This window comes from Prunus mume, linkage group LG6 (assembly GCF_029339155.1).
Source record: "Prunus mume cultivar Tortuosa linkage group LG6, ASM2933915v1, whole genome shotgun sequence".
NCBI lineage: Eukaryota > Viridiplantae > Streptophyta > Magnoliopsida > Rosales > Rosaceae > Prunus > Prunus mume.
The window spans coordinates 20032975-20060126 of NC_142703.1; the positions used below are offsets into that span (position 1 = coordinate 20032975).

The 27152-nt window shown below is 37.3% G+C and overlaps 3 protein-coding genes and 2 pseudogenes across 7 annotated transcripts; 1 reads left to right on the forward strand and 4 right to left on the reverse strand.

The window, feature by feature from the left end:
* Positions 1-948: 948 nt before the first annotated feature.
* On the reverse strand, positions 949-4158 carry LOC103341618 (uncharacterized; annotated as a pseudogene).
* A 506-nt stretch (positions 4159-4664) lies between these two features.
* Positions 4665-9449, reverse strand: LOC103335839 (uncharacterized). Of its 2 annotated transcripts, XM_089055204.1 has the most exons (7): positions 9024-9449; positions 8875-8901; positions 8515-8637; positions 7422-7668; positions 7227-7295; positions 5691-6676; positions 4665-5087 (listed from the first exon to the last, which is right to left on the reverse strand). In XM_089055204.1, exons 1-6 carry the CDS (start codon positions 9077-9079, stop codon positions 5696-5698), a joined length of 1503 nt encoding a protein of 500 aa, XP_088911330.1. In that variant the 5' UTR covers positions 9080-9449; the 3' UTR covers positions 4665-5087; positions 5691-5695. The 2 variants fall into 2 exon arrangements, with proteins under 2 accessions (XP_088911330.1, XP_088911331.1); XM_089055205.1 differs by lacking the exon at positions 9024-9449 and having other exon boundaries at positions 8789-8901.
* A 1513-nt stretch (positions 9450-10962) lies between these two features.
* LOC103335836 (uncharacterized) lies at positions 10963-14046 on the reverse strand. The gene is made up of 6 exons (XM_016795292.2): positions 13950-14046; positions 13801-13827; positions 13428-13550; positions 12343-12562; positions 12134-12202; positions 10963-11583 (listed from the first exon to the last, which is right to left on the reverse strand). The coding sequence occupies exons 1-6, from the start codon at positions 14003-14005 to the stop codon at positions 11083-11085; spliced, it is 996 nt and encodes a 331-aa protein (XP_016650778.2). The 5' UTR covers positions 14006-14046; the 3' UTR covers positions 10963-11082.
* A 1044-nt stretch (positions 14047-15090) lies between these two features.
* Positions 15091-17814, reverse strand: LOC107881360 (B3 domain-containing transcription factor VRN1-like). The gene is made up of 3 exons (XM_089055117.1): positions 17780-17814; positions 15658-16183; positions 15091-15582 (listed from the first exon to the last, which is right to left on the reverse strand). The coding sequence occupies exons 1-3, from the start codon at positions 17812-17814 to the stop codon at positions 15346-15348; spliced, it is 798 nt and encodes a 265-aa protein (XP_088911243.1). The 3' UTR covers positions 15091-15345.
* Positions 17815-19942: 2128 nt separating this feature from the next.
* LOC103335837 (uncharacterized) lies at positions 19943-22341 on the forward strand (annotated as a pseudogene). Of its 3 annotated transcripts, none has more exons than XR_016128158.1 (3): positions 19943-20765; positions 21747-21953; positions 22052-22341. The product of XR_016128158.1 is annotated as an uncharacterized LOC103335837, transcript variant X2 (transcript). The 3 variants fall into 3 exon arrangements; XR_016128159.1 differs by having other exon boundaries at positions 22067-22341; XR_016128157.1 differs by lacking the exon at positions 22052-22341 and having other exon boundaries at positions 21747-22046.
* The last annotated feature ends 4811 nt before the right edge of the window (positions 22342-27152 follow it).

Here is a 27152-nt window from a genome sequence, read left to right on the forward strand (position 1 = left end):
TATAAACTGTAATATAATCTTGGAACAGGATGCAACAAAACGAAAGGGAAACAACAAACTGCAGAATTTTCTGGTCAATATCAGAATAAATTAAAATCGCAGTGCAGTTTCTGGTCTCGAACAATTATTCTGAAAATTATTGTGAAATTGAAATATCGAACAAGAAATCGCTGCTGTCTCGAACAAGAAATCATAGCTGTCAAAATCTGCACGCTTCTCGGAAGGTAAAGGCATAATCAAAGTACTAAAACTAATATCAAAACACATTTAAGTAGGTCAGCAGTTGTAACATTCCAATATACTTGCAAAAATTATTCTGAAATTGAAATATCGAACAAGAAACTGCGCTGCAGTCTCAACAAGAAATGCTGCAGCTTTAGTCAAAATCTGCACTGCTGCTCGAAAGGTAAAGGCATAATCAAAGTACTAAAACTAATATCAAAACACATTTAAGTAGGTCAGCAGTTGTAACATTCCAATATACTTGCAAAAATTATTCTGAAATTGAAATATCGAACAAGAAACTGCGCTGCAGTTTCTGGTCTCGAACAAGAAAGCTACTGCTTTACGTCAAAATCTGCACTGCTGCTCAAAAGGTAAAGGCATAATCAAAGTACTAAAACTAATATCAAATCACAACATAGACTAGCAAAAAGTATTCTGAAATTGAATTATGGGACAAGTTCTGTTCAAAATCTGCAACAAATAAACAGAAACTGCAGCGCTGCAACAAAATCTGCTCAAATCTGAAAACAAGCATTCAATGGCAGTCAAAAACGAATATCCACTCATGAAACAATTGTATAATTTTCATTAACTTCAAAAAACAATCATAATATCCAATTAGAAGCTGTGTAGCCAATTAAAAGCAACTAAAACTGCAATGCAGAAACTGACTATACATTCACTAAACCATATCTAACGTAAGCAATCATCAACTGAGAAGGAATGTTCATATCACAGCCTTGCAAGTCTTCCTATTATGCCCAGTAACACTACACCGACTGCATTTCAATGGCCTTTTAAATTCACCAAAAGCTTTGATCCTCTTTGTTGGTGGTCTTCCGGCTGGCCTCTTCGTAATTGGCGGAAGCACAAATCCAAAAATCTGCCCAAGCCTTTCCCAATATCTGAATAGGAAAAATAGGACTCTCATAGGCTTTTCGAAAGAAGTCAGTCCTTATAGTAACACTCCACGTAATCATAAATTGAATCTTTCTTTGCTAGAATTGCAGCTACCGCATGCGTGCAAGGAAACCCGTCAATTTGCCAAAGATGGCAAGAACAAGTCCTTTGCTCAAGATCAACCATCACAGAATAATCAGCAAATACTTCAAAAACAGTGAAACTAGAACGACGAACTACCCAAGTCCTACCGGCCTCCGCATTTTCCCACAGTCTAGTTTCCATCTCCGGACACAAAATTGTTGTCCACTTCTCCGCTTCAATTCGTCGTTGAGAATTCAATACCATCAATTTCTGTCGAATCCCTTCTATCAAAGGTAGCACCGGCAAATCTCGAAACACACCAACCCAATTATTAAATGACTCCGCTAAACTATTTGCCATCTCCCCATACCGCATTCCTTTGAAATATGCGTTCGCATAGTGATCTCTAGACAAATCAGATATAAATGTCTTCACTTTCGAACTCCCAACAATCACCAACTCCTCCATTGCTACCGTAAACTCTTCCTCTGTAACAGTATATGCGCACCTACTAAATAAATTGATAACACGATCCTGGAGCAATTTCCCATAACCTGACTTCGGGTACTTCGATATCAAATTCTGTTTGAGGTGATAGTAACAGTAAGAATGAGGCCATCCAGGAAACACAAACCCCGTTGCATTTAACAAACCTTGATTGCGATCCGAAAAAAAGGTCACCACTCTCCCCATCGGTAGCAAAATAGAAGCCAAATGTTGAAGAAACCAAGTCCAATTCTCCTCTGTCTCAGAATCAACAACTCCAAAAGCTAGAGGATAAAACCCTGCAAAACAAAACCAAGAGCACAAGTATAAGCAAAAAAGGGAAATTGCAGTGCAGTTTTTGAAAACAAATCTGCTCAAATTTGAAAGGAAACCAAAAGGCAAATCCATGATCCAAGTACTAAAACTAAATTTAAAACACATTTAAGTTCATGAGCAGTTGCAACATTCCCACAGACATAAAAAAATTACTAAGAAAATCGAATTATGAAACAAGAAACTGCAATGCGTTTCTGCTAAAAAATTGCAACAAATGGAATCTGCAATACATTACAGTAACCATACCTTGATTTCCATTCTTTCCGGAAGCACAGAGAAGCTGCCCCTTGTACTTGCTCTTCAAAAACGTAGCATCAACGAACAACAAGGGTATGCAATATTGAAATCCAGCAATGCAACCGCCAAACGACACAAAAAACCGTCTAAAGCGATTAATTCCAGCTTCACATTCAAGAGTGCAGAGAGAACCAGGGTTAGTTTCCTTTACGGCGTCCGCATACCACACTAACTCGTTGAAGGACTTCGACTCATCACCGTGAACGTTCAATTTAGCTAACTCTTTGCCAAACCATGCATGGTAGTATGAAATGTCTATACCATAATAATCTTTGAACTCGTGTATAATCTCAACTGGCTTCAGCTCTGGTTTTGCACGAATTCTGTCCACAATGAGGGAGGACACCACACGAGACTTCATCATCTTACTCTTTGATTCCCGTATCCGACCCACACATGTATGCACATTATTTAATGTCCGAATTACAAAACAGCCAGTAGCTTCACAACGAGAAGCATAAACACGCCAGCTACAACCCTCCAATTTCTTATTCGAACAAATAGCAACCACCCGCTTCTTGTCATTGCCGGCATATAAAAAATTAAATCCTACTTCAAGAGCGTACTTGCACAATTTCAAACGGAACTCCTCTGCACCACCGTCAAACTTCTGCCCTACATGATGTATGTACGTCTCCCACTCATTCGACAACAAAGGCTTAGCACTTGCTCTCTTCGACCTGCCCAAAAATTCATTTCTGTCTTCGACAGTACTAGAACACGACGACTCGCCCTTTTCACATGCTATCAACTCCTTATTTGCACAAAAATCACCACTATATTCACTGCTCCCGCATAAATCCTTCACTAAAATATCAACACTCTTCTCATTTGATACAAACAAAAATGACCTCATCATGTCCAAATCGCTATCCGTTTCTAGAAAACAACTCGGATAACTGGGCAGCGAATACCGTAACGTAAAACAACCCAACTGCAAACCCTTAAACCTTAGACACAAAGTCTTCAAAATATCAACCATGGATGACTCTGATGAAACTGAAAACATAATGGTTTCCGACTTATATGTGCACTTGGCAATGACACACACCTCCATTAGCCTTGAAAATGCAAACAAAACAACAAACAAAAACAGAAAACAATTTAAATCAGTAAATAATGTACATGAGCAGTTGTAAAATTCCAATAGACTTCCAAATATTAGTCTGAAATCGAATTATGAAACAAGAAACTGCAATGCAGTTTCTGCCAAAGTACTAAAACTAATATCAAAACACATTTAAGTAGGTCAGCAGTTGTAACATTCCAATATACTTGCAAAAATTATTCTGAAATTGAATTATCGAACAAGAAACTTTCTGTCTCGAACAAGAAAGCACCGCAGCTTTCGTCAAAATCTGCACTGCTGCTCAAAAGGTAAAGGCATAATCAAAGTACTAAAACTAATATCAAATCACATTTAAGTAGGTCAGCAGTTGTAACATTCCAATATACTTGCAAAAATTATTCTGAAATTGAATTATCGAACAAGATATTGCTTTCGTCTCGAACAAGAAACTGCAGATAGATGTAGTTTATGACAGAAAATCAAAACAATTCGAATAGAAACCAAAAGGAAACCACGATAAAAGTACTAAAACTAAATTCCATAAACATACAAGTCGACATAATCGAAAACAGGTTCTAAAGTACTCATACCTCAAAACTTAGGACTGCCAAAAATCTCCACAACCAAACAGCAGCTTAAAATCAAATCTGATCACGAAACGAAGAATATAGGGTTTAGCATTGAACGCCACAAGATCGCGCCGCAAAATCGAGCCACAAAACTGAGCTCGAAATACCCGAACTAAAGAGAACAGAAATCACCCAAAATCATTATTCAAAGATGAAAATCGAACGAAAACGTAGCAGAAAAAGGAAGACAGAAAAACGAAGAAAATAAAAGCAAAACCTACAAGAAAATTGAGCTCCAATGGTAGAACCTAGCTCTGAAACGAAGAAGAAAACGAACGAAAGAGAAGAACTCGCGCGTTGTTTAAACGTTGAGAGGCAAAAGCGTCATTTAATTTGTAGGTTTACAGATGGGCCAGCTTTTTAAGAGAAAAGGGTAGAATTGTCTTTTTATTTGACATTTTTAAGCTGGCCCAACGAATCTGGGCCAGCCTTGGGCCTAATCTAAAATAGCTATTTTTTATTAAGTATTAAAACCCAAACTAAAATACCTAATATCTCACTTCCTAATTAGTAAACTTAATTATGTCTAATACCTAATTTTCCTTTTTATTTATTTATATTTATATTTCTTTGGGAGTCCTTTAGTGAGGTGAAGTTTGAGCACTCAATCAAAAGTTGAAGCTTGAGCTCAATTAATGTTTTCAGTCAAATAACAACTTCATTGATGATAAAAAAAATGTTACAATAGAAAGTTGAAATAGAGGCCTAATAAGGATTTGATTCTATACTTTTTTCCACAATCCAACATCATGGTGTAAAGAATTTCAACAAAATGTTTATGATGAAGTACTTTAACAAGTCAGAAGCGATCGTGTTTGTGTCACTGTCAACCCTATTCTTCAAAATTCACAACTTGTGGCCACACGTTCACAACTAGTTTATTTGAATTTTCACCGGCTTGACAAGACAGTAGTAAAATCCAGCTACCAATGCATATAGGGCCATCTCTTACGTTTCCTACAAAGGAGAAAACAATTAGAAAATACACGAGCATGAATGTTTTTATTTTTTTTTCCTATGCTCTTTATGAGTAATGCGAGGAACCAACATTATCTGTCCACAACCCTACTAGAGGTGTCAACGGGCCGCCCATCCATTTAAACTCGTCGGGCCGCCCATTTAATTTATCGTCAAGATCCCGCCCGCCCAAAGCCCATGTCCATATTGAACTCCAACACAAGAACTAATCCATTTAATTTGAATTTTTTCACTTCATTTTTTTCACTTAGATAATTCAAATTATAAACATTAAAAATATAATTAAAGGCAAGAAATGATGAACTATTTGAAAACATTAATCAATCAAACATCCAAACAATATGAAAATGGCAGAGGGCAAAAAGTGTTAAACTCTACAAAGTCCACTTCAACTTTTCATCTTTAAACAACTTATTATTTTATATGTGAAATAATGTCTTGCTTTGATTATAAGATAAGCATATATGTCATATGTACTGATTAGATATCAAGTCCAATATTGTTTAATTAATTTGTAGTTGATATGTTTAATTAATTAAGGACCCAGTAATTTCCTAAAATGAAATACATCAAATATATATTTATGATTAAAAACATATAAATAATGACATTAGATGTCAAATTATTGCATTTGACTTTGAGAAAGAAAAATGTTAAGTGGGCAGAGGGGGACCATTCATTCTTCTAACCCCTACATTCCAGTCGATTCAAGATCCAAGTGCCTCCTTCCATTACGATGAGATACCATGTCACCCTCAGTATAGCAGCCTACATTACAAATCTTGCACCACAGAGGGGGACCATTCATTCTTGGAACACTATTTGCCTTCTGTTGTTGTTCTAGCACATTTTTCTCATGCTTCCTTCCACTGATATGAGATGCCAAGTCAATCTCACCAGGGCAGTACACATTACAAATTTTGCACCAAATACGATAATCCTTCTTGCTTGGAACCTCATTCCGATTTCGTTGTTGGCCTCCATTGATGGATGCACCTTCTGCTGGCTCCTTTTTAGATTTATCAGAAGTCTTTGTCCTTGAAGTTGGAATGCTATTTTTCTGGCTTTGCACCTTTTCATCTACAATAACTTTTTGTTTGGATGCACTGCTCGTTGTCCTCTTTCCTCGCTCCTTGTTAGGTTGATTAGATTCCTTTGCAGTAGAAGCCGGGGCAATTTTTGGCGCAATTGGCTGGCTCTTTGCTTTCAGTGCCACACATGCTGCCTTGTGTTTTCTGCCTTGGAGGTGGGAGTTCAAAGTTGCTTCACTTTGAGTTGTTAGCTGACAGAGAGCACAAGTCCACTCTTTCTGGACTTGTAGGGCAGACTCAATAACTTCTCTACTTGTAACAACCTCAACAACTTTTTCTTGAGTCTCCATGATCGCAAATGTACCGTTTTCCATCTGAGTGAGCTTAGCTTCAGCTTTGTTCTCTATTTTCAGTTTCTCATATACAGCCTCTTGTATTTTACCGTCCGGGTAGGAGTTAAAAGATGTATCACTTTGGGTCGTTACCTGACTGACTGCACTAGTCCACTCCTGAACCTTCTCTGAAGGTGGAATGTTCAAAATTCCTCTCTCTGATGCAATCCCAATGGCCTTTTCTTTAATATCCATACTGGGAAATCTGCTGTTTTCAGTTCCAGTGAGATTAGTCTCTGCCTGACTAACCTGCAAATGCATATGAAATTCTGTTGCAAAAACGGAAATGAGCATGTACAAAATGTTTTAAAGTAAAGTAAAACCTCCCAATTTGTTTTGACAAACAAAATGAGTTTTAAAAAGTCAACGAAAGCATTTTGAGAAAATGTTTGCATATATTTTCTGAGGAACATTAGGCTTTTTTTATATTCAGAATCATCTGCACTGATTTGATATCCTTCTACGCAACATTAGGCTTTCTGGATTAATTTGGACTCTGAAGAAGACCAAGGGAGTTAAAGGTTAGCTCATCAAATTAATATAAATTAGGCTCTAACTTATATTGCAAATGCAAACTTAATTTCACAATATTTTCTCTTTAAATCAAGCATAATTCAAAATCAAAATGAAATTCTCAGTCATAAGAAGTAATCAGAGAAAGCCAAAATTCAGGGGTTATTGCAACGATCACAGTTCTTGGATTTCATCTAACAAAAGACATCAACTACAAATTACTGGAGTGGGTAGAGAAGTGTTATGAAAATTGTAGGTGTTGCATCAGGGATCTCACACAGTGTACCTCTTTATTCTCCAGAGATGAAACTGCTTTGAACTCTTTCGCATCGGGATTTGACTTTGTTCTCTCAGACTGAAGCAAAAAAGTATTATTAGTCCATCTCTGACAACGATTCCATAGAATGTGTTTTTCCACAATTAAAAGCATTTATACAACTGTAGGCATAACAAGATATTTTCTTCACCAAATTCAACATACTTTGGAAGCAACAACTTTTTCTAGAGCCTCAGGTCCTTTCTCCTGTGCATATCTCTCCACCTCGGTAAAAACATTGTCGCTGTTAAATGAGGATTTCTTCCGCCTGTTGAACCAGTCGACAACAATTTGGAGGTCCGTGGAGAGGCATGGACAGATAAGGTGTTTATAGACATAAAATGCACCACCGAAATGAGGTATCACCAACCAGAAGACAATGATTAGCCTAAAGTATGGCCACAGTGGGAGCCTGACAGGTACAGAAATGGAAAAACAGGGAACATAAATAGATGAAACAAATTTTATAGCTCCTCATGATCATTAAACAATGAAAAGTTGAAACAAACGTCAGCACTATGCCCGAAAGGACCTAAGTGATATCTAACTCGGGAACTCAATTGATTTCATTTTCATTTAAAAAGAAAAAAAAACTAAAAGTTTCTGTGTAAAAATTCCGTGGAACTATGTACATGGATGTGGTATGTGGCATTTTCTGGAACAAGAAGTCTGAAGCTGAACGAATAAATTACATCCATTTCATATGTTTAAATTGAATTCGAAGAAGGCAACGAGAACAATTTCAAATAACCTATGATTTAGGCCTGTTTTCATATCTGTTAGTTTTTAAAATGTGTTTTTACGACCAAATGTGACTCCATATAATTGTGAATGTATTACCAGAAAGCTACTACATATCTGAAAACATGAACAACATATCACAATCGTCTTAAAAAGTAACTTCAAAATTCTCTATGAGACTCGGTTTTGTCTCAATAAACCACAATGAATTGATATGCCACACAAATTCACATCTGAAAATTCCATAGCTACTGAGAACAACAGCCACATTGTGAAAATTTCTGCTCTCCTTGTGATTCTAGTGAAGGCTAGAAAATCTTTGAGATTCCTTGTTCAATTTTATTTCGACATCTCCGTTTCAAACTCATTCCAGAAAGGCTTTCCTAATAACTTGCTGAAAGTTCTGTTAAAGCTTCTGTTGCCTAAAATATGCAAGGTTTCAACTTTTGTATTCTTTTGTATTCATTTATTTGGAAACCAGAAAAAGCAAATGCAATAAAATAAACAACAGAATTACCATTTTAGGAGCTTCATAAATGCATGTTCAAATAGCAGAATCAATGAGAAGACAACCCAATAAGTATTCAACTTCTGAGAATCTGAAACAGAATTGGACTCAATCGCCCTAATGGAACAACATCTGTCAAAAAAATAAAATAAATAAACATCAAGGAAATCATCATCATTGTATCAACATCAATAAATAAAATAAAATTATTATCAAAATCATCATCATGATAAATTGCAATATTGAAAAATTACTCTCATTTGGTAAAGAAAAAGAAAAATACCCAGATTCAAAATTGGACTCTACAAGGATGAAAACAGAGTTTCTTCAAAACAAAATAAAAATGTGTGTGGTGGAAGAGAGGCTTACAGAGGATACACCAGAGAAAGTAGAGGCCTGCAAAACAAAAACAAAAAATCACAAACAACATGAAATGATGAAAAATTATATTGTATTCTGAGAAACATTTCCTCAACTCAATTGTGCCAAGATTTTCATTCTCTTAGAGAGAAGCATACCATGCAAGAACATCAAAGCATTGAAGGGAAAATTGAACGAGACCCACAAAGCCCATCTCGAGCTTGAGCTTTTTTGTATGGTTTCCTTGTCGTCGTCCTCAGCTTTGAAATTGGAATCTGAAAGACTTGGAGAAGACCTTGTGAAGAAGCAAGACTTGTCCGTACAGCGGAGTCAAGTTTGCGATCAAACCTTAAAAGGTAAAGTTTCACTACAACTGGAAAGATATTCGCAAATTGAGTCCAAAAAAAATATCGAAACAAACAGTGTTTACTAAAAAACATAAGTGAACATAGGCTTATTTAGAAACAAAGTTTAGAAATGGAAGAATCCACCGAGCAACATCATCAAAGTAGCCTCAACACGAACTTCTCGAAAGGGATAGGTGTCTCCCAATGTCCACTGTTTTTTTGTTTCAAAAAAGTTTTAAGGGAGGGAGAGGCTATCCGCAGTGTCTATTTTAAAGTGTTTGTCACTTGATATGTCCGACTATTGTGCCTGTTGCACTCAACTCTCAAGGTTATTTTTCTCGCATAGTGTCGATGCCATATGTTTGTCCCAAAGATTAAGTTATCCATTTATTAAATCGGTTATAGTTTCTTCGATAGTATATGCTACTCGAATAATTGTAGTGATTCTAGAGCTAATGCATACAACAAATCCCGACTTTTAGAAAGGGTTATACATTTATTGGATGAAAGGTTGACGCATACCATGTCCGTTGTCATGATTCTTCATAATAACTTGATAGATTGCACATTTATAATAATTTAAAAATGTTGATTTATTGTCCTTAAATTATGTATTTCGCGAGTATGATCTTCATTTTATATACTGGCCTAGTTGAAATTCTTGTATTTCATTTTATTTGAACAAGTGAGTAAATTTGTCTTGGTTTAAGCTTCAACTGAGGCTGCTTTTGGCTAGGCACTCAATAAAAGAACATATGGGGGGAGCCAAATGAAGAGATGCATGAGGGAAACAAAGAGAGAAAAAGGAAATGACAGACAAAAAGAATGAAAGCAAACTACACGTGAAAGACATAGCATGGTGGAAAACAACTTTCTTTATGTGATTCATTAGCCACATTACCATATTGATGCAAGGTTTGTTCAAATGAACTTTGTAGTTTTTCTATTTATTTAATTGATGAATGTTTGATAATCTATTTCATGGGGTTCAATCATCATGTTTTTCTGGTAACCACTCTTATAACACCAATAGGAGGACAAACATGATATATATTTTAGCCTTGGTATCAGCATTGCAGGATAGTAAATGCAGCGTACGCTTTATTTCAGTCCAATTTCCAGGGATTTTTTGAGTTCCTATTTGAATGTCATAGTGGAATGATTTTGTGATAGGGGGAGACAATTTGGATTTTCGCCCTTCAACCTTAGAAAACTCATGTCCAGTTATGTGTTGGACATGTAAATTATCATCAAAATTTATTCTGCAAAACCAGAATTTGGTATGTCTATCTAAATTTATTCTGCTTTTCTCTTGATGCAGAGGGGATGGCAAAGGATCATATCTGAGCTTTGTTTTATTCTGCATTTAGTTGTGTCATCTCAGCCAAAGTGAAGTACGCAGGGAGTTATGAAGGCTCTGCCAACCACAAGCGCTTGACATGAAAGAGGAAAAGCTTGTAGGGTTGTAGAAAACAGGGACGACTCATTGTGGAGATCGAAGGACAAAGCTGTGCCAAGTGACTTTAAGAGAATGATTTTGTTTGAATTTTGACCACGACAAATGGTTTTGGTATATTGCATTATGACCAGATTGAGGCTAGTACTAACTAAACCATTGCCAAACAAGGCATAAATTTTTTCAGAAAAGCAGAGGCATGATGCAGAAAAAATAACACCCACTCGGCTCTTTGAGAAGTCCAAATACAGCCGTACAACATTGGCAAAATAAAATAAAATAAAATAAGGGGTAGAGAATAAAAGGAACTTTAATTTATTTTTTACAACAACAAGGCCTAGAAGGCCAAACAAAGCATCCAACACAAAGATGTAATAACATCTAAATATGTGAACTTTACTGCAATCAAAGGGTTTAGGGTTGTGGGCTGAGGCCATGCATACTGGGCTTACCTTGTTGGTCCATGCTTCCAGGACTCTTGCCCATTGGGCTGAGGCCATGCATAGTGCTGTGTAAGTAATTAATCGTCTTCCTTCTAAAAATTTGAGTCTTCAATCTCCATATAAATTTTTTTTTCATAACGAACCTAACTTTGCTTTGTTCTTTTTCATAACGAGTCTCCCTGGTCGCCAATGTACCGGTTTCCATCTGAGAGAGCTTAGCTTCAGCCTTGTTCTCTATTTTCGGTTTCTCATATACAGCATCGTGTACTTTACCGTCCGGGTAGGAGTTAAAAGATGTATCACTTTGGGTCGTTACCTGACTGACTGCACTTGTCCACTCCTGAACCTTCTCTAAAGGTGGAATGTTCAGAACTTCTATCTCTGATGCAATCCCAATGGCCTCTTCTTTAATATCCGTACTGGGAAATCTGCTGTTTTCAGTTCCAGTGAGATTAGGCTCTGCCTGACTAACCTGCAAATGCATACGAAATTCTGTTGCAAAAACGGAAATGATCATGTACAAAATGTTAAAAAGTAAAGCAAAACCTCCCAATTTGTTTTGACAAACACAACGAGTTTTAAAAAGTCAACGAAAGCATTTTGAGAAAATGTTTGCATATATTTTCTGAGGAACGTTAGGCTTTTTTTATATTCAGAATCATCTGCACTGATTTGATATCCTTCTATGCAACATTAGGCTTTCTGGATTAATTTGGACTCTGAAGAAGACCAAGGGAGTTAAAGGTTAGCTCATCAAATTAATATAAATCAGGCTCTAACTTATATTGCAAATGCAAACTTAAATTCATAATATTTTCTCTTTAAATCAAGCATAATTCAAAATCAAAATGAAATTCTCAGTCATAAGAAGTAATCAGAGAAAGCCAAAATTCAAGGGTTATCGCAACGATCACAGTTCTTGGATTTCATCTAACAAAAGACATCAACTACAAATTACTGGAGCGTATAGAAAAGTGTTATGAAAATTGTACGTGTTGCATCAGAGATCTCACACAGTGTACCTCTTTATTCTCCAGAGATGAAACTGCTTTGAACTCTTTGGCATCGGGATTTGACTTCGTTCTCTCAGACTGAAGCAAAAAAGTATTATTAGTCCATCTCTGGCAACGATTCCATAGAATGTGTTTTTCCACAGTTAAAAGCATTTATACAAGTGCACACACCTGTAGGGTTAACAAGATATTTTCTTCACCAAATTCAACATACTTACATTGGAAGCAACAACTTTTTCTAGAGCCACAGGTCCTTTCTCCTGTGCATATCTCTCCACCTCGGTATAAACATTGTCGCTGTTAAACGAGGATTTCTTCCGCTTGTTGAACCAGTTGACAACAATTTGGAGGTGTTTATAGACATAAAATGCACCACCGAAATGAGGTATCACCAACCAGAAGACAATGATTAGCCTAAAGTATGGCCACAGTGGGAGCCTGACAGGTACAGAAATGGAAAAACAGGGAACATAAATAGATGAAACAAATTTTATAGCTCCTCATGATCATTAAACAATGAAAAGTTGAAACAAATGTCAGCACTATGCCCGAAAGGACCTAAGTGATATCTAACTCGGGAACTCGATAGATTTCATTTTCATTTAAAAAGAAAAAAAAACTAAAAGTTTCTGTGTAAAAATTCCATGGAACTATGTACATAGATGTGGTATGTGGCATTTTCTGGAACAAGAAGTCTGAAGCTGAACGAATAGATTACATCCATTTCATATGTTTAAATTGAATTCGAAAAAAGCAACGAGAACAATTTCAAATAACCTATGATTTAGGCCTGTTTTCATATCTGTTAGTTTTTTAAATGTGTTTTTATGACCAAATGTGACTCCATATAATTGTGAATGTATTACCAGAAAGCTACCACGTATCTGAAAACATGCACAATATATCACATCCTTCTTAAAAAGTAACTTCAAAATTCTTTATGAGACTCGGTTTTGTCTCAATAAAGCACAATGAATTGATATGCCACACAAATTCACATCTGAAAATTCCATAGCTATTGAGAACAACAGCCACATTGTGAAAATTTCTGCTCTCCTTGTGATTGTAGTGAAGGCTAGGAAATCTTTGAGATTTCTTGTTCAATTTTATTTCGACATCTCCGTTTCAAACTCACCACCTCACTCAAACTCATTCCAGAAAGGCTTTCCTAATAGCTTGGCTGAAAGTTATGTTAATGCTTCTGTTGCCTAAAATATGCAAGGTTTCAACTTTTGTATTCTTTTGTATTCATTTATTTGGAAACCAGAAAAAGCAAATGCAATAAAATAAACAACAGGATTACCATTTTGGGAGCTTCATAAGTGCATGTTCAAATAGCAGAATCAATGAGAAGACAACCCAATAAGTATTCAACTTCTGAAAATCTGAAACCGAATTGGCCTCAATCGCCCTAATGGAGCAACATCTGTCAAAAAAAAATAAAAATTTAAACATCAAGGAAACCATCACGATCGTATCAACATCAATAAAATAAAATAAAAAAATTATAAAAAATCATCATCATCATAAATTGTAATATCGAAAAATTACTCTCGTTTGGTAAAGGAAAAAATTATGCACAAGAGCAAAGTAAAAGATGCTAAAGTGGACTCTACAAGGATGAAACAGAGTTTCTTCAAAACAAAATAAAAATGTGTGGGGGACGAGAGGCTTACATAGGATACACCAGAGAAAGTAGAGGCCTGCAAAACAAAAACAAAAAATCACAAACAACATGAAATGATGAAAAATTATATTGTATTCTGAGAAACATTTCCTCAACTCAATTGTGCCAAGATTTTCTTTCTCTTAGAGAGAAGCATACCATGCAAGAACATCAAAGCATTGAAGGGAAAATTGAACGAGACCCACAAAATCCATCTTGAGCTTGAGCTTCTTTGTATGGTTTCCTTGTCGTCGTCCTCAGCAAATTGAATTTGAAAGGATAGAAGTGCCTCCCAATGTCCATGGTAAGTTCACTTTTTGTTGAGTCAAAAAAGTTTACTAGGGAAGGAGAGAGCTACCTCACGCGAGTAGGTGCCTCCCATTCCATCAAAAAAGTGTTTGTCACTTGATATGTACGACTATTGTGCCTGTTGCAGTCACTCAACTCTCAAGGTTATTTTTCTCGCATGGTGTCGATGTCATATGTTTGTCTCAAAGATTAAGTTATTCATTTATTAATGTTGAAATATAATCCTTTTTCTACCTGATTTCTTAGAGCCGAAGTCACCAAGGCTTATTTCTCATTTTCCTTTATGTCTAGTTTATATGATGTAATGAGAACTTTTGGATTATAGTCCAGGTGGATTCTCTAGCTTAGATTTGGCATGACAAGTGTAAGCACCTCATAGGGCGACAGCTGTAATTCTGTTAGAGAAGAATCACATTTCTCTCTCTCTGTCAGTCACACTATGTAAGCCGACTGTTTGTAAAAATGCAATAGAACAGTGCCTTCTCATTCTTCTTCTTCCTCTCTAGCAAAATCTCCAGAATATACATCTTTCTTAAATCTAAAAATACAGATACAACCATAGATTCTAACAATTAAATCAGTTATAGTTTCTTTGATAGTATATGGTACTCGAATAACTGTAGTGATTCTAGTGCTAATGTCATATGTTTGAAATTCTTGTGTTTCATTTTATTTGAACAAGTGAGTAAATTTCTTGGTTTAAGCTTTAACTTCTTGAGGCTGGTTTTGGCTAGGCACTGAATAAAGAACATATGGGGGGAGCCAAATGAAGAGATGCATGAGGGAAACAAAGAGAGAAAAAGGAAATGACAGACAAAAAGAATGAAAGCAAACTACACGTGCCACACTACCATATTGAGGCAAGGTTTGTTCAAATGAACTTTGTAGTTTTTCTCTTTATTTAATTGATGAATGTTTGATCATCTATTTTTTGGGTTCAATCATCATGTTTTTCCGGTAGTGTAGTAGAAACTTTCATGCTTTTAGAAGAGGAGAAAATTACTAGATTAATAAAATTTCAACGAAGACTATTTTCTGATAATTTGTCGCTAACGGTACATGTTATACTCAAAATACTTTTAAAGGAAATTAAAAAGGGGTTTAAATAATTCGAAAAGCTACACTGGAAAATCATCTTTTACGGATCAAATTAAAAACAAAAAAGAAAGCAAAAGAATAAAATGGTATCCCTCGCAACAACAGTATGTGCCACTTTAAATCAACCCTAAGCACCCCCCAATAATAATCAGCATCTAAAAATGCTTACTACCAGTGCAACGTTGTTCGTGTCGATAAGCTCAAAGATGCAAACATCTCCTTTTTTCAACGAATTTTCCTTTAAAAATGCTCTCCAGCCAGCACTTAATTGATCGTTGTTACGTTGAAAAATCAGTTTCACAGGCCACGATCTATCTCCGACCCAAAGCCTCACGATTTGGTTCTCCATTGTAGTGAAATGCTTCCGAAAACTAGCTGGAATATTCTGCATAACATAGATAAAATTAGTATTGCATAACCAAACGAAGTTGTATAATTATTTGTTGTCAATGCCCCTTACCATCCCAAGGTGTGTCCCCAAAGTGACTTTGAAGAATGGGTGGCTTGAGACGAACTCATTGGCAGCTTCAACATTAACCCTTTTAGATGAAGATGAAGATGATGGCCTTGATGAAGAATGAGGATTTGTTCTGCTTTTCTCTTGAGGCAGAGGAGATAGCAAAGGACCAGTTTTGTGCTTTGTTTTTGGGAAGGTTGGAAAATACTCCAAACTTTCAACAGACTTGACATCATCTTCTTCATCAGTTTCTTCAATCAGAGTTATAGTTATGGGATAATCCATCTCCGTGCCGCTTTCATCAAATATCAAAACGTTGAATTTTGAGTTCCCTTCATACCGGAAAAGTAAGGAGTTGCCTTTTTTGAGAGAGTAAAACTCAGAGAACTCTGGCCAACCCTTTCCAAACCAAACCTCACCATTACATCTTCTGAGTTTGATTTTCCATTCTGAACCACATGGGAGTTTAAGGTGTATTTGATCTTGATAGATGCTCAGCACATTTGTCCAGAAATGTCTTTGGCACCCTCTACACAAAACAAAAGCTTGTCAAGTAGCTATTTCATGCGCTTTGCCTCTTTCAGTTCTGAGTTACAATGCTTGTCTTCATTTTTTCGGTGACCATTCTTATATAACACCAATTGAAAAGAACTAAATTGCAGGATAGTAAATGCAGCATATGCTGTATTTCTCTGCCAATGTGAGCTTGGATATGTAAGATGCAATTAACAAATATAGATAACAATATTTCGTTACAAAGACCACAATTCGGTTCGATTTCCAGAGCTTTTTCGAGTTCCTATTTGAATGTAATAGTGAATTTTTTTTTTTGTGATACAGGTGCACAATTTAGATTTGCACCCTAGACCTTAGAAAAAAGTCAGTACCAAGATTTCAAAATTAGGCAAAACTAGAATTTGGCATGTCATCTAAATTAGTCTATTTGCACTCTCTACATTGGGAGTCTTGTTTCAAGTCTAATTGCACTCCCAGACCCTTTTTCAAAAACTTAATGAGGCACCAATTTAAAATGGAAAAAGAATATATATATATATATATATATATATATTATTCAAACAATGAGCAAAAATGAGTTCTGATTTTGGACAGAAGAAACATGAACACTTACTATCTGTCAAACTAAGCAAAAATAAGAGTTGTAATTTCTTGGTGGCCCATAAAATTACTATGATGGGCAGTGTATGTATAGGGAAGGTGAGGAGAGTAGGAGAGAAGAAAGAGAAGGAAAAAAAACTATTTTTCTCATAATACTTTTTCTAAGATTGGATAAGAGTAAAACACCAGATCTAAGTAGTGACTAGTCAGCAATCAGGAACATCGACAGCATACAAGTATTCTGTAGTGCAGAGCATGTACGTATTTAGTTGAAGAGAGAGTTGGGCTTGCTTACAAGTGTTTTGTTTCCAGAAGTCTCGTCTGCGATCATGTTAAAAAAATGGGGAGTTGTAGCACGAAACTTTGGACCTTGATGATCAACTTTCTGGTGAAGAAAAGCAGCCATTGTAGGTAGCACTTGAAAACTTTAAGATGTGTCTGCTTCAAGATAAAGCCAATGTAGAAGGCAGCTATGGCTTCACTTCGTTTTTATGCTGAGTTGTGCCATCTCAGCTAATTAAATTGAGTTCAGGGGCAGGAAGTTGTCAAGTTTATGAAGGCTCTGCCAACCACAAGCACTTGACATTAAAGCTGAAAAGCTTGGAAGGAGAGATTTAAACTGGGATGGGGAGTATTTCAGATTTTCCTATATAGATAGAGAGATTTAAATGTTTGTGTATTATCCAAACAGCTTTTTGGGGAGTCAGAATACAGCTGTAGCCTGTAGCCATATGAATATGAAGGCTACCTTCAGGATTTGTAGATTCAAGCCCACAAAACCGATGAAGAGATGCTTTTTTTTTAAGCAGAAAGCAGAAAGTTTTCACCAAAATGTGCTAAGCTAGCTAGAGCACCTAATATATGCCAGCATGCTTTTGCCTTTTTGAGAAATTTTCACCAAGATGTGCTTTTTAGCTAGCAAGGCCTGACCATCCAATAATATGTCAGCATGCAAAAGCCAAACCAGACTTTGCTTAAATGCTCTCTGCCTCTTTGAGTTTTGAGTTACCCTTCTTTTTCTGTCTTCTTCTTTAGGGTTACCATTCTTATATAACAGACTTTGCAACTCTGAAAGCTGGAAGAGACACAAATTTTGCTTTGATTTCTATGTGCATACCAAGATTTACAAGAGTTTAAGATTGTTTCTATCCCAAATCTTTCACATGCTGTGGCTAGATTGTTATTTATTTTATTTTATTTTTTGATTTGGCTAAGGAATTAAACACATTGAACACCAAAGAAATTGATAAAGCAAGAATGCAAAAACTTTTTATTAAAGTGAACAGTTTTTTCATCTCCATCCAAAAAGTTCATGTAGTAGTGTGTTCATGTGCTTTTCCAAAATAATTTCTGATTGAAAAGCTTGATGTGACCATTATATTGTGGACATGCAGTGATGCAATTAGTGCTTGTTGTGTTTCCATGGAAATTGTACAATTTTTTTTTTCTTCTTCAACAATCTTTAAAAGTTTCAATTTTAGTTAACATCATCAACAATCTACATCTTTGTTTATTTATTTATTTATTTATTTATTTTTGTGAAAGTAATGTAATAATGAAGAGAAACCTCAAAACTTATTGAATAATAATAGAATAACAATGCTAATCACAAAGCTAAAGTTACGTTTTAAGTATTATCTCAAATTGCCACGTTATTTTTGACTCATCTAAGTGTTAACTCATCTAAGTGTTTTCTTTGAAACAACAATGAGTTATGGGCACAAATCAGTGTTCAAGGCTTTATCTATCAACATTCCATCAGTGATCCTTTAATCATAATTAAAAAAAAAATTCACGTTCCCATCAAAGAATTAAAATAATAACGGAGAAACGAAGTGAAGTTCTCAGTAGCATGACCGAAAGACAATCGTAGGAATTTTTCTAATTACAAAATCCTTTTACCCTTAAGATGCTCCATGATTGGTGGTGGTAACATTAAAACATTACTTAGCTATGTAAGGTGTTGTTTGTGCTGCTTCTTTTAAGGCAAGGACTATAGTCTATAGCGTATGCAGCCTGCAGGGTTGTTGCTTTCGTTGAACCTAAAGTAATCTTCTCTACTGAATACATGCCATAAGACTACAATGCATCACAGAAAAACCAATAATGCATATGATATGCAAAGGACTTTGAGCCAACAAGTTAATCAGAACACCCAACACTTAATTTTTAAGGAGTGCTGCTAAACGAACCCTAAAATTAACACTGAGTACACCCTACTACAAAAGTATATATTGAATTACTAATTTACCTAATATAAAATGACCAAAAAGGATATATGGAATTGTGAAACAAATATAATTCTAATAAGTACACCCTACTAACAATATTCAACCCTAATCAAGAGATTACTTGGTGCCCATTTTTGTGATCCGCGAGTCAGAATCGCTTGGAGCAGATGAAGCTAGCCTTGGACAACTTTTACTGGACAACTTTTAGAAGGGTGCTTTTGACTTGGCTATTATCAATGTTGAGGGTTTAGGGTCTATTAGGGATATTTTTGGTAGTTCTATAGGGTGTACTTAGTTAATTTGACATTTTAATTAAAATATTAGGGTGTACTTAAATCATAGGGTGTACTCAATTAATTTTAGGGTTCGTTTAACAGCACTCTTTTTAAGATTATAGCATGTTCACGTATTAGACTGCACGGTTATTTTATCTTTAAAAAAATAAAGAAAGAAACTAAAGTCTTTAGTGTGCTACTAAAAAGTTAGAATTTCCCAAAAACGTTTGGGCTAAGAGCATCTCCACCGCAGGACTTTAGCCAGGGCAAGAGGCCCATTCCTCGGTTTTGGACCTCCAACAAAGACTGCAGCTCGAGCAAGCCATGAGTACCACCACCCAGGCAAGCCTAAGGCAGATCTTGCTTGGTTTCACAAGGCGCTGATGTCACGAGTCAAAAATAATGAAACAAAAGGAAAAAAATCAATTTTTTTAAGAAAAAACCAAAAAATTATGGATGTTTTCCCTATAAATACATAACAATTTTGTTCACTTTCCCTATAAATACATAACAAGTTTATATTTTGTTGCATATTCTTTTCTTTTCTTGCTCTTACCCTAGATTTTGGGTGGAACAAAAAAGATAAGTATATTCACATAAATAAGAACTCTTGCTTGCCTTTGCCTTAACCTTTTGGGGTGGATTTATAGCGAGGTTCTAGCCCAAGAAATATATTTGGAACCACCATCAATTTTTGTCTGAGTTTCACAGACCTTGGTGGAGCCCAACTAAAGCCTCCTCGGTCCCCGTATAGGGTTTATGCCTGCATCCTCTCGCGCCATACCAGTCACTCTCTTCTAAGCTTCGGAAGCCATGGATGCACCAAGCTTATGTTAACCTAATCACGACCACAATGCCCAGATAACATCCTCAATTCCCTGAAATCATACCCCTAGCCCCAACAAAATGAGATATTTACGGTTCATTTCCCCACATTTTTCTAGTATTCACAAAACCCTAAACCCCCAAAGCCCTAATATTCTATCCTTTCTCCAATCGAAGCCCCAGATTTGTTCGCATTTCGTGTGCAATTACACCACTGATGCACCGGAGCAAAAGCCACCTCCGTCCGAGACGGTGTCGGCGATCGCGGATGAGATCTCGGGCCTGACTTTGCTTGAAGTCTCGGACCTCACGGAGGTTCTGAGGGAGAAATTGGGCATAAAGGAGATGCCGGTGATGGCGATGATGATGCCGGGGATGGGATTTGGCGGCTTGAAAGGGGCCGGCAAGGGTGGTCCGACGGCGGCTAAAGGCGAGGAAAAGGTGGAGAAGACGGCTTTTGATGTAAAGCTCGATTCTTTTGATGCTGCAGCGAAGATCAAAGTGATTAAGGAGGTGAGGACGTTTACGAGTTTGGGGCTGAAGGAGGCCAAGGACTTGGTCGAGAAGGCGCCTACCCTGTTGAAGAAGGGGGTTACCAAGGAGGAGGCGGATTCAATTGTCGCGAAGATGAAGGAAGTTGGTGCCAAAGTTTCTATGGAGTGAGGTAATTTGTGCAATTTTGCTCATACGTTTTGTGAATTTGAATTTGATTGTGTGGTGTGGGTTATAGTGTGTGTAACATAGTGACAAAGCCTCACGATTTGGTTCATTGTAGTGAAATGCTTCCGAAAACGAACTGGAAGCTGCTGCATAACGTAGATCATATTGAATATAAGTCCTGCATGGTGTAATTATAAACTCATTTTCGAACCAAATGAAGTTGTATAATTATTTGTTGTCAATGACCCTTACTGTCCTAAAGAATGACCCCAAAGTGACTTTGTAGGATGGGTGGCTTGAGACGAACTAACATTACATCTTCATACCGGAAAACTAAACAGTTGCCTTTTTCGAGAGAGTAAAACTCAGAGAACTCTGGCCAACCCTTTTCAAACTAAACCTTACCATTACATCTTCTGAGTTTGTTTTTCCATTCTGAACCACTTGGGAGCTTTAGGTGTAATTGATCAGATAGATGCTCTGTATATTTGTCCAGAAATGTCTTTGGCACCCTCCGCACAAAACAAAAGCTTGTCAAGCAGCTATTTGTTGCGCTTTGCCTCTTTCAGTTTTGAGTTACAGTGCTTTTTCAGTCTTCTTTTTTTGGGTAACCACTCTTATAACACCAATAGAAATTATATATATTTAGCTTAGTATCAGCATTGCAGGATAGTAAATGCAGCGTATGCTTTATTTCTCTGCCAATGTGAGCTTGGAGATGTAAGATGCATTTAACAAATTTTGATATCAATATTTCATATAGAATAGAATTCAGTCCAATTTCCAGGGATTTTTTGAGTTCCTATTTGAATGTCATAGTGAAATGATTTTGTGATAGGGGGACACAATTTGGATTTTCACCCTTCAACCTTAGAGAACTCACGTCCAGTTATGTGTTGGACCTGTAAATTATCATCAAAATTTATTATGCAAAACCAGGATTTGGTATGTCTTATCTAAATTTATTCTGCTTTTCTTGATGCAGAGGAGATGGCAAAGGATCATATCTGAGCTTTGTTTTATTCTGCATTTAGTTGTGTCATCTCAGCCAAAGTGAAGTACGCAGGGAGTTATGAAGGCTCTGCCTTCTACAAGCACTTAACATGAAAGAGGAAAAGCTTGTAGGGTTGTAGAAAACTGGGACAACTCATTGTGGAGATAAAGGACAAAGCTGTGCCAAGTGACTTCAAGAGTATGATTTTGTTTGAATTTTGACCACAACAAATGGTTTTGGTATATTGCATTATGACCAGATTGAGGCTAGTACTAACTAAACCATTGCCAAACAAGGCATAAATTTTTCAGAAAAGCAGAGGCATGATGCAGAAAAAATAACACCCACTCGGCCCTTCGGGAAGTCCAAATACAGCTGTACAACATTGGCCCAAAAAAAAGGGGGTAGAGAATAAAAGGAGCTTTTATTTATTTTTTACAAGAAGGCCTAGAAGGCCTAACAAAACATCCAACACAAAGATGTAATAACATCATCTAAATATGTGAACTTTATTGCAATCAAAGGGTTTAGGGTTAAGTAAACATGTCCCAAAGTTTTATTCAAAATTTCCATATTTTTCTAACAATTTCCATTCTTTATATCTAATTTTTACTGCCATTGATATTTTCTATATGTCTGTTGAAATTTCCACATTTTCGATCTACCGATATTTTCAAAATGACCGATATTTAATACCTTGTTCAGCACTCACAACTTGGGGCCAAACGTTCACAACTAGTTAATTCGAATTTTCACTGCCAGACAACACAGTGGTAAAATCCAACTACCTCTAAATGCATTTGGGGTCATCTCTAAGTTTCCTACAAATGAGAAAACAATTAGAAAATACATGAGCACGAATGCAAGCAATCAACATTATCTACTTCTAAATGCATGCAGGGTCATCTCTAAGTTTCCTACAAATGAGAAAACAATTAGAAAATACATGAGCATGAATGCAAGCAATCAAGATTCTGTCCACAACCCCTATATTCCAGTCGATAAACGATGCAAGTGCCTCCTTCCATTACGATGCGATACCATGTCAAACTCAGTACAGCAGCCTACATCACAAATCTTGCACCAGAGAGGGGGACCATTCATCCTTAGACTACTATTTGCCTTGTGTTGTTCTAGAACATTTTCCTTATGCTTCCTTCCACTGAGATGAGATGCCAAGTCAATCTCACCAGGGAAGTGCACATTACAAGTTTTGCACCACACACGATGATCCTTCATCCTTGGAGCTTCATTTGGGTTCTGTTGCTGGCCATGCACCTTTCCCTTGAGAGTTATTATAAGTTTCCTCTTCACTTCATTGCTGGATATACCCTCTGATGGCTCCTCAGCTGCTTGCACCTTTCGATTGATAATCACCTTGGGTTTTGATCCACAGCCCGGTACAGTGTTTTCTGGCTCATCTGCATGCCCCTTTCGACCGATAATCCACTTGGGTTTCTGGCTCATCTGCATGCACCTTTCTTTTGATAATCCACTTGGGTCTTGATCCACTGCTCAGTATACTGTTTTCTGGCTCCTCTGCTTGTGCCTTTCGAATTATAATAACCTTGGGTTTTAATCCACTGCTCTGTATACTGTTTTCTGGCTCCTCTGCTTGCACATTTCGTTAATAATCTTGGGTTTTGATCCACTGCTCGGTATACTTTGTTCTGGCTCCCCTGCTTGCACCTTTCGATTGATAATAACCTTGGGTTTAACTCCACTGCTGGGTATACTGTTTTCTGGCTCCTCCACTTGAATCTTTCGATTGATTATCCACTTCGGTTTTGATCCACTGCTCGGTATACTGTTTTCTGGCTCCCCTGCTTGCACCTCTCGATTGATAATAACCTTGGGTTTTGATACAATGCTCGGTATACTTTTTCCTGGCTCCTCATGCTTATCAGATTTAGCTAGGGCCATTCTGGGGACATATGCCTGCCTCTTTGCATTCAGTGCCTCATGTGCTGCCTTGTGGATTCTTATTAGGTTGGAATTCAAAGTTGTTTTACTTGGAATTGTTACCTCAAGAGCACGAATCCACTCTTTCGGGACATTTTGGGAAGACTCAATAAGCTCTCTACCTGTTGCAATCTCAACAGGGTTTACACTAGCCTCCACTGCTGCAAGCGCACCGTTTCCAATCTGAGTGAGCCTAGGCTCAGCCTGATAAAATATGAGAACTATGATAGAATATTTGTTTGTGGGAATTTTCTGTGTATTCTTCTCCTTGTAGGAGGTCATATTTATAATACAACAAAACCTGAATGGGCAAGTAAATAATAGATTCCTAAATCTATTTACAGTAGGAAATCAGGAATTAAAGTAAATCAATTACAATTATAATAGGAATCCTTAGTGTGTAAGGAAAGTAAGTCAATATCCACAAATCACGCCAACACTCCCCCTCACGTTGGTGCATAGATGTCGCCAATGCCCAACTGATCCAGTGAATTGTGGAATGCTTTACTGGAAATCGCCTTTGTCAAAATATCCGCCAATTGATCCTCGGATTTCACAAAAGGAAATCTGAAACACTTTAGCCTCAAGCTTCTGTTTGATGAAGTGTCGATCCACCTCAACATGTTTAGTACGATCATGCTGAATCGGATTCTGTGCAATGGCTATAGCAGCCTTGTTGTCACAAAAGAGATTCATTGTGGATGTAGGTTTATACCCAAGTTCAGTAAAGCAACTTTTTAACCAAAGAAGTTCACAAATCCTTTAGTCATACCTCAACTCGGCTTCTGACCGGATAAAGCTACTACATTCTATTTCTTGCTTCTCCATGTCACCAAATTACCTCCCACGAATGTGAAGTAACCCGATGTGGATTTTCTATCTGTTACATTACCTGCCCAATCTGCATCTGAATAACCATCAATATTTAGATGACCATGCTTTGAGAACATAAGTCCTTTTCCAGTGCAGACTTCAAATATCTAAGTATCCGAAGAACTGCATTCATGTGGTCTTCACTTGGAGAGTGCATAAATTGACTGACAACGCTCACCGCATAAGCAATGTCTGGTCGAGTATGTGACAAATAGATCAATCTTCCCACTAACCTTTGGTATCTTTCTTTGTTAGTTGGAACTTGATCCGGATATTCTCCAAGATGATGATTTTGAATAATAGGAGTGTCCGCAGGTTTGCAATCTAGCATTCCTGTGTCTGTCAACAAGTCCAAGACATATTTCCTTTGAGATAGAAATATGCCTTGCTGCGATCGAGCAACCTCAATTCCCAAGAAATACTTGAGTCCACCTAGATCCTTCATCTCAAACTCAGTAGCCAAATAGTCTTGTAGCTGTGATATTTCCTGTTTATCATTCCCAGTAATAATCATATCATCAACATAGATTATTAATACTGTTACCTTCCCTTTCCGATGTTTCAAGAACATAGTATGATCTGAATTGCACTGTTTGAAACCATTATTCTTCATTGCCATGGTGAACCGTCCAAACCATGCACGTGGTGACTGTTTCAATCCATACAATGCTTTTCGTAACCTGCAAAATATTCCAGTCTGAAGTAGTATTATATCCAGGAGGAATGTCCATGTACTCCTCTGCGAGTTCGCCATGTAGAAAAGCATTCTTTACATCAAACTGGTGTAGTGGCCAATCCAAATTAGCTGCAAGGGACAATAAGACTCTGACGGTATTTAACTTTGCAACTGGTGCAAAGGTTTCTTCATAGTCTATACCATAGGTCTGTGTGTACCCTTTTGCCACAAGTCTTGCCTTGTATCGCTCGATAGATCCATCTGCATTGTGTTTTATAGTAAACACCCACCTACATCCGATAGTCTTTTTTCCTCGTGGTATAGTCTGCAATGTCCAAGTCTGATTTTTCTCAAGAGCTCTCATCTCCTCTTTTATAGCTTGGACCCACTTAGGATCTTTCAATGCTTCGGAGACCTTGGTTGGAATCTGGATAGCAGACAACTGATGCACAAAAGCCTTGAGCGGTTCAGACAGCTTCTCAGTAGATACATGATTTGCAATTGGATACTTGGATGCCTTGTCAATATCAGGTGAATAACGGTTTGGTGGCTTCCCACGATTTTGCCTGAAAGGTAATTGATATCTAATAGTTTTATCCTCTAAATGCACAAGTCTAGTAGGAGTATTTACCTCAAAGATATTCTCAGGAGATTGGTCCGTTGGTACTGTTGAGTGAGAGGGGGGTCTTCATCTTGTTGTTCTGAGTTGTCTGTAGGAGTATGACTCGAATCAAAAACAGCTTTGCAAGGGATAGGCGATTGATCGTTGTTTGGCAGAGGGCATTCGCACGTGCCAGACTCGGGACGATCGATTGTTATTGTTTCTTGGCCGAGAGCAATCTTTGTGCATAGATGAATATCTTCGTTTTCCAAGCTGCTCCAATTGAGCTCTTCACTCGGTATCTCCCCCTGAAGAGTAGAATTGGATGCTGGGTCATAGAAAAACATCTCCGATTCTAGAAAAGTGACATCCAAAGTGACGTAGGTTCGCCGGGTATGAGGGTGATAACATCTGTAGCCTTTCTGATGAGTGGCATAACCCAAAAAAACACAACGAAGCGCACATGGATCAAGTTTGCTTCGTTGATTTTTGTGGAGATGAACGAAGGCCACACAGCCAAAAATGCGAGGGGTAAGCACCAAAACAGAGGGTAGAGGCCCATGTTGCGCCAGCACTTGTAATGGAGTTTTGAAGTTCAAGACCCCAGATGGCATGCGGTTGATAAGGTGGACAGCAGTGATGACAGCATCATCCCAGTGATGACGAGGAACATGGCCACCAATGAGAAGAGCACGGACAGTTTCAAGGAGATGACGATTCTTCCGTTCGGCAACACCATTTTGTTGTGGTGTCTGGGGACAAGTTGTCTCATGAATAATGCCATGTGTCTGGAAATAAGTCTGAAAATCATGATTGACAAATTCTCCACCGTTGTCAGAGCGAAGAATCTGTATTCGAGCATTGAACTGTGTTTCCATCTGTTTATGAAAGGATTGAAACAGGGAAAACAATTCATTCTTATTTTTCATCAAATAAAGCCATGTCATCCGTGTACAATCATCTACGAATGTGACAAACCAACGAATACCGGAATGAGTAGAAATAGGTGAGGGTCCCCAAACATCAGAATGAATTAAAGCAAAAGGAATATTACTTTTATTCATACTTAAAGGATAGGATGCTCTGTGACTCTTGGCTAAAATGCAAGTGTCACATTTAAAATCTGAGTCTTTAAATACAGAAAACAACTCGGGCAATAAGTGTCTCATATAACCAAAAGATGGATGCCCCAAACGTCGGTGCCAGAGCCAAATCTGTCGGTGCTTGTCATCAGACGGATGCTTTACACTATTGGCACGTCCCATACTGAAGTCCTCCACATAGT

Excerpts from the sequence above, each read along its gene's own strand:
- LOC103335839 (XM_089055204.1), bottom strand. The coding sequence starts at position 9,079 with ATGGGCTTTGTGGGTCTCGTTCAATTTTCCCTTCAATGCTTTGATGTT. Across the intron at positions 7,296-7,421 it reads AAAAAGTTGTTGCTTCCAAA|TCTGAGAGAACAAAGTCAAA; the intron begins GTATGTTGAATT and ends TTTTTGCTTCAG. Across the intron at positions 6,677-7,226 it reads CATCTCTGGAGAATAAAGAG|GTTAGTCAGGCAGAGACTAA; the intron begins GTACACTGTGTG and ends ATGCATTTGCAG.
- LOC103335836 (XM_016795292.2), bottom strand. The coding sequence starts at position 14,005 with ATGGATTTTGTGGGTCTCGTTCAATTTTCCCTTCAATGCTTTGATGTT. Across the intron at positions 12,563-13,427 it reads CTTATGAAGCTCCCAAAATG|GCTCCCACTGTGGCCATACT; the intron begins GTAATCCTGTTG and ends TGTACCTGTCAG. Across the intron at positions 12,203-12,342 it reads AAAAAGTTGTTGCTTCCAAT|TCTGAGAGAACGAAGTCAAA; the intron begins GTAAGTATGTTG and ends TTTTTGCTTCAG.
- LOC107881360 (XM_089055117.1), bottom strand. The coding sequence starts at position 17,814 with ATGGTAACCCTAAAGAAGAAGACAGAAAAAGAAGG. Across the intron at positions 16,184-17,779 it reads AAGAAGACAGAAAAAGAAGG|AGGGTGCCAAAGACATTTCT; the intron begins GTAACTCAAAAC and ends TGTTTTGTGTAG. Across the intron at positions 15,583-15,657 it reads TGGGGACACACCTTGGGATG|AATATTCCAGCTAGTTTTCG; the intron begins GTAAGGGGCATT and ends TATGTTATGCAG.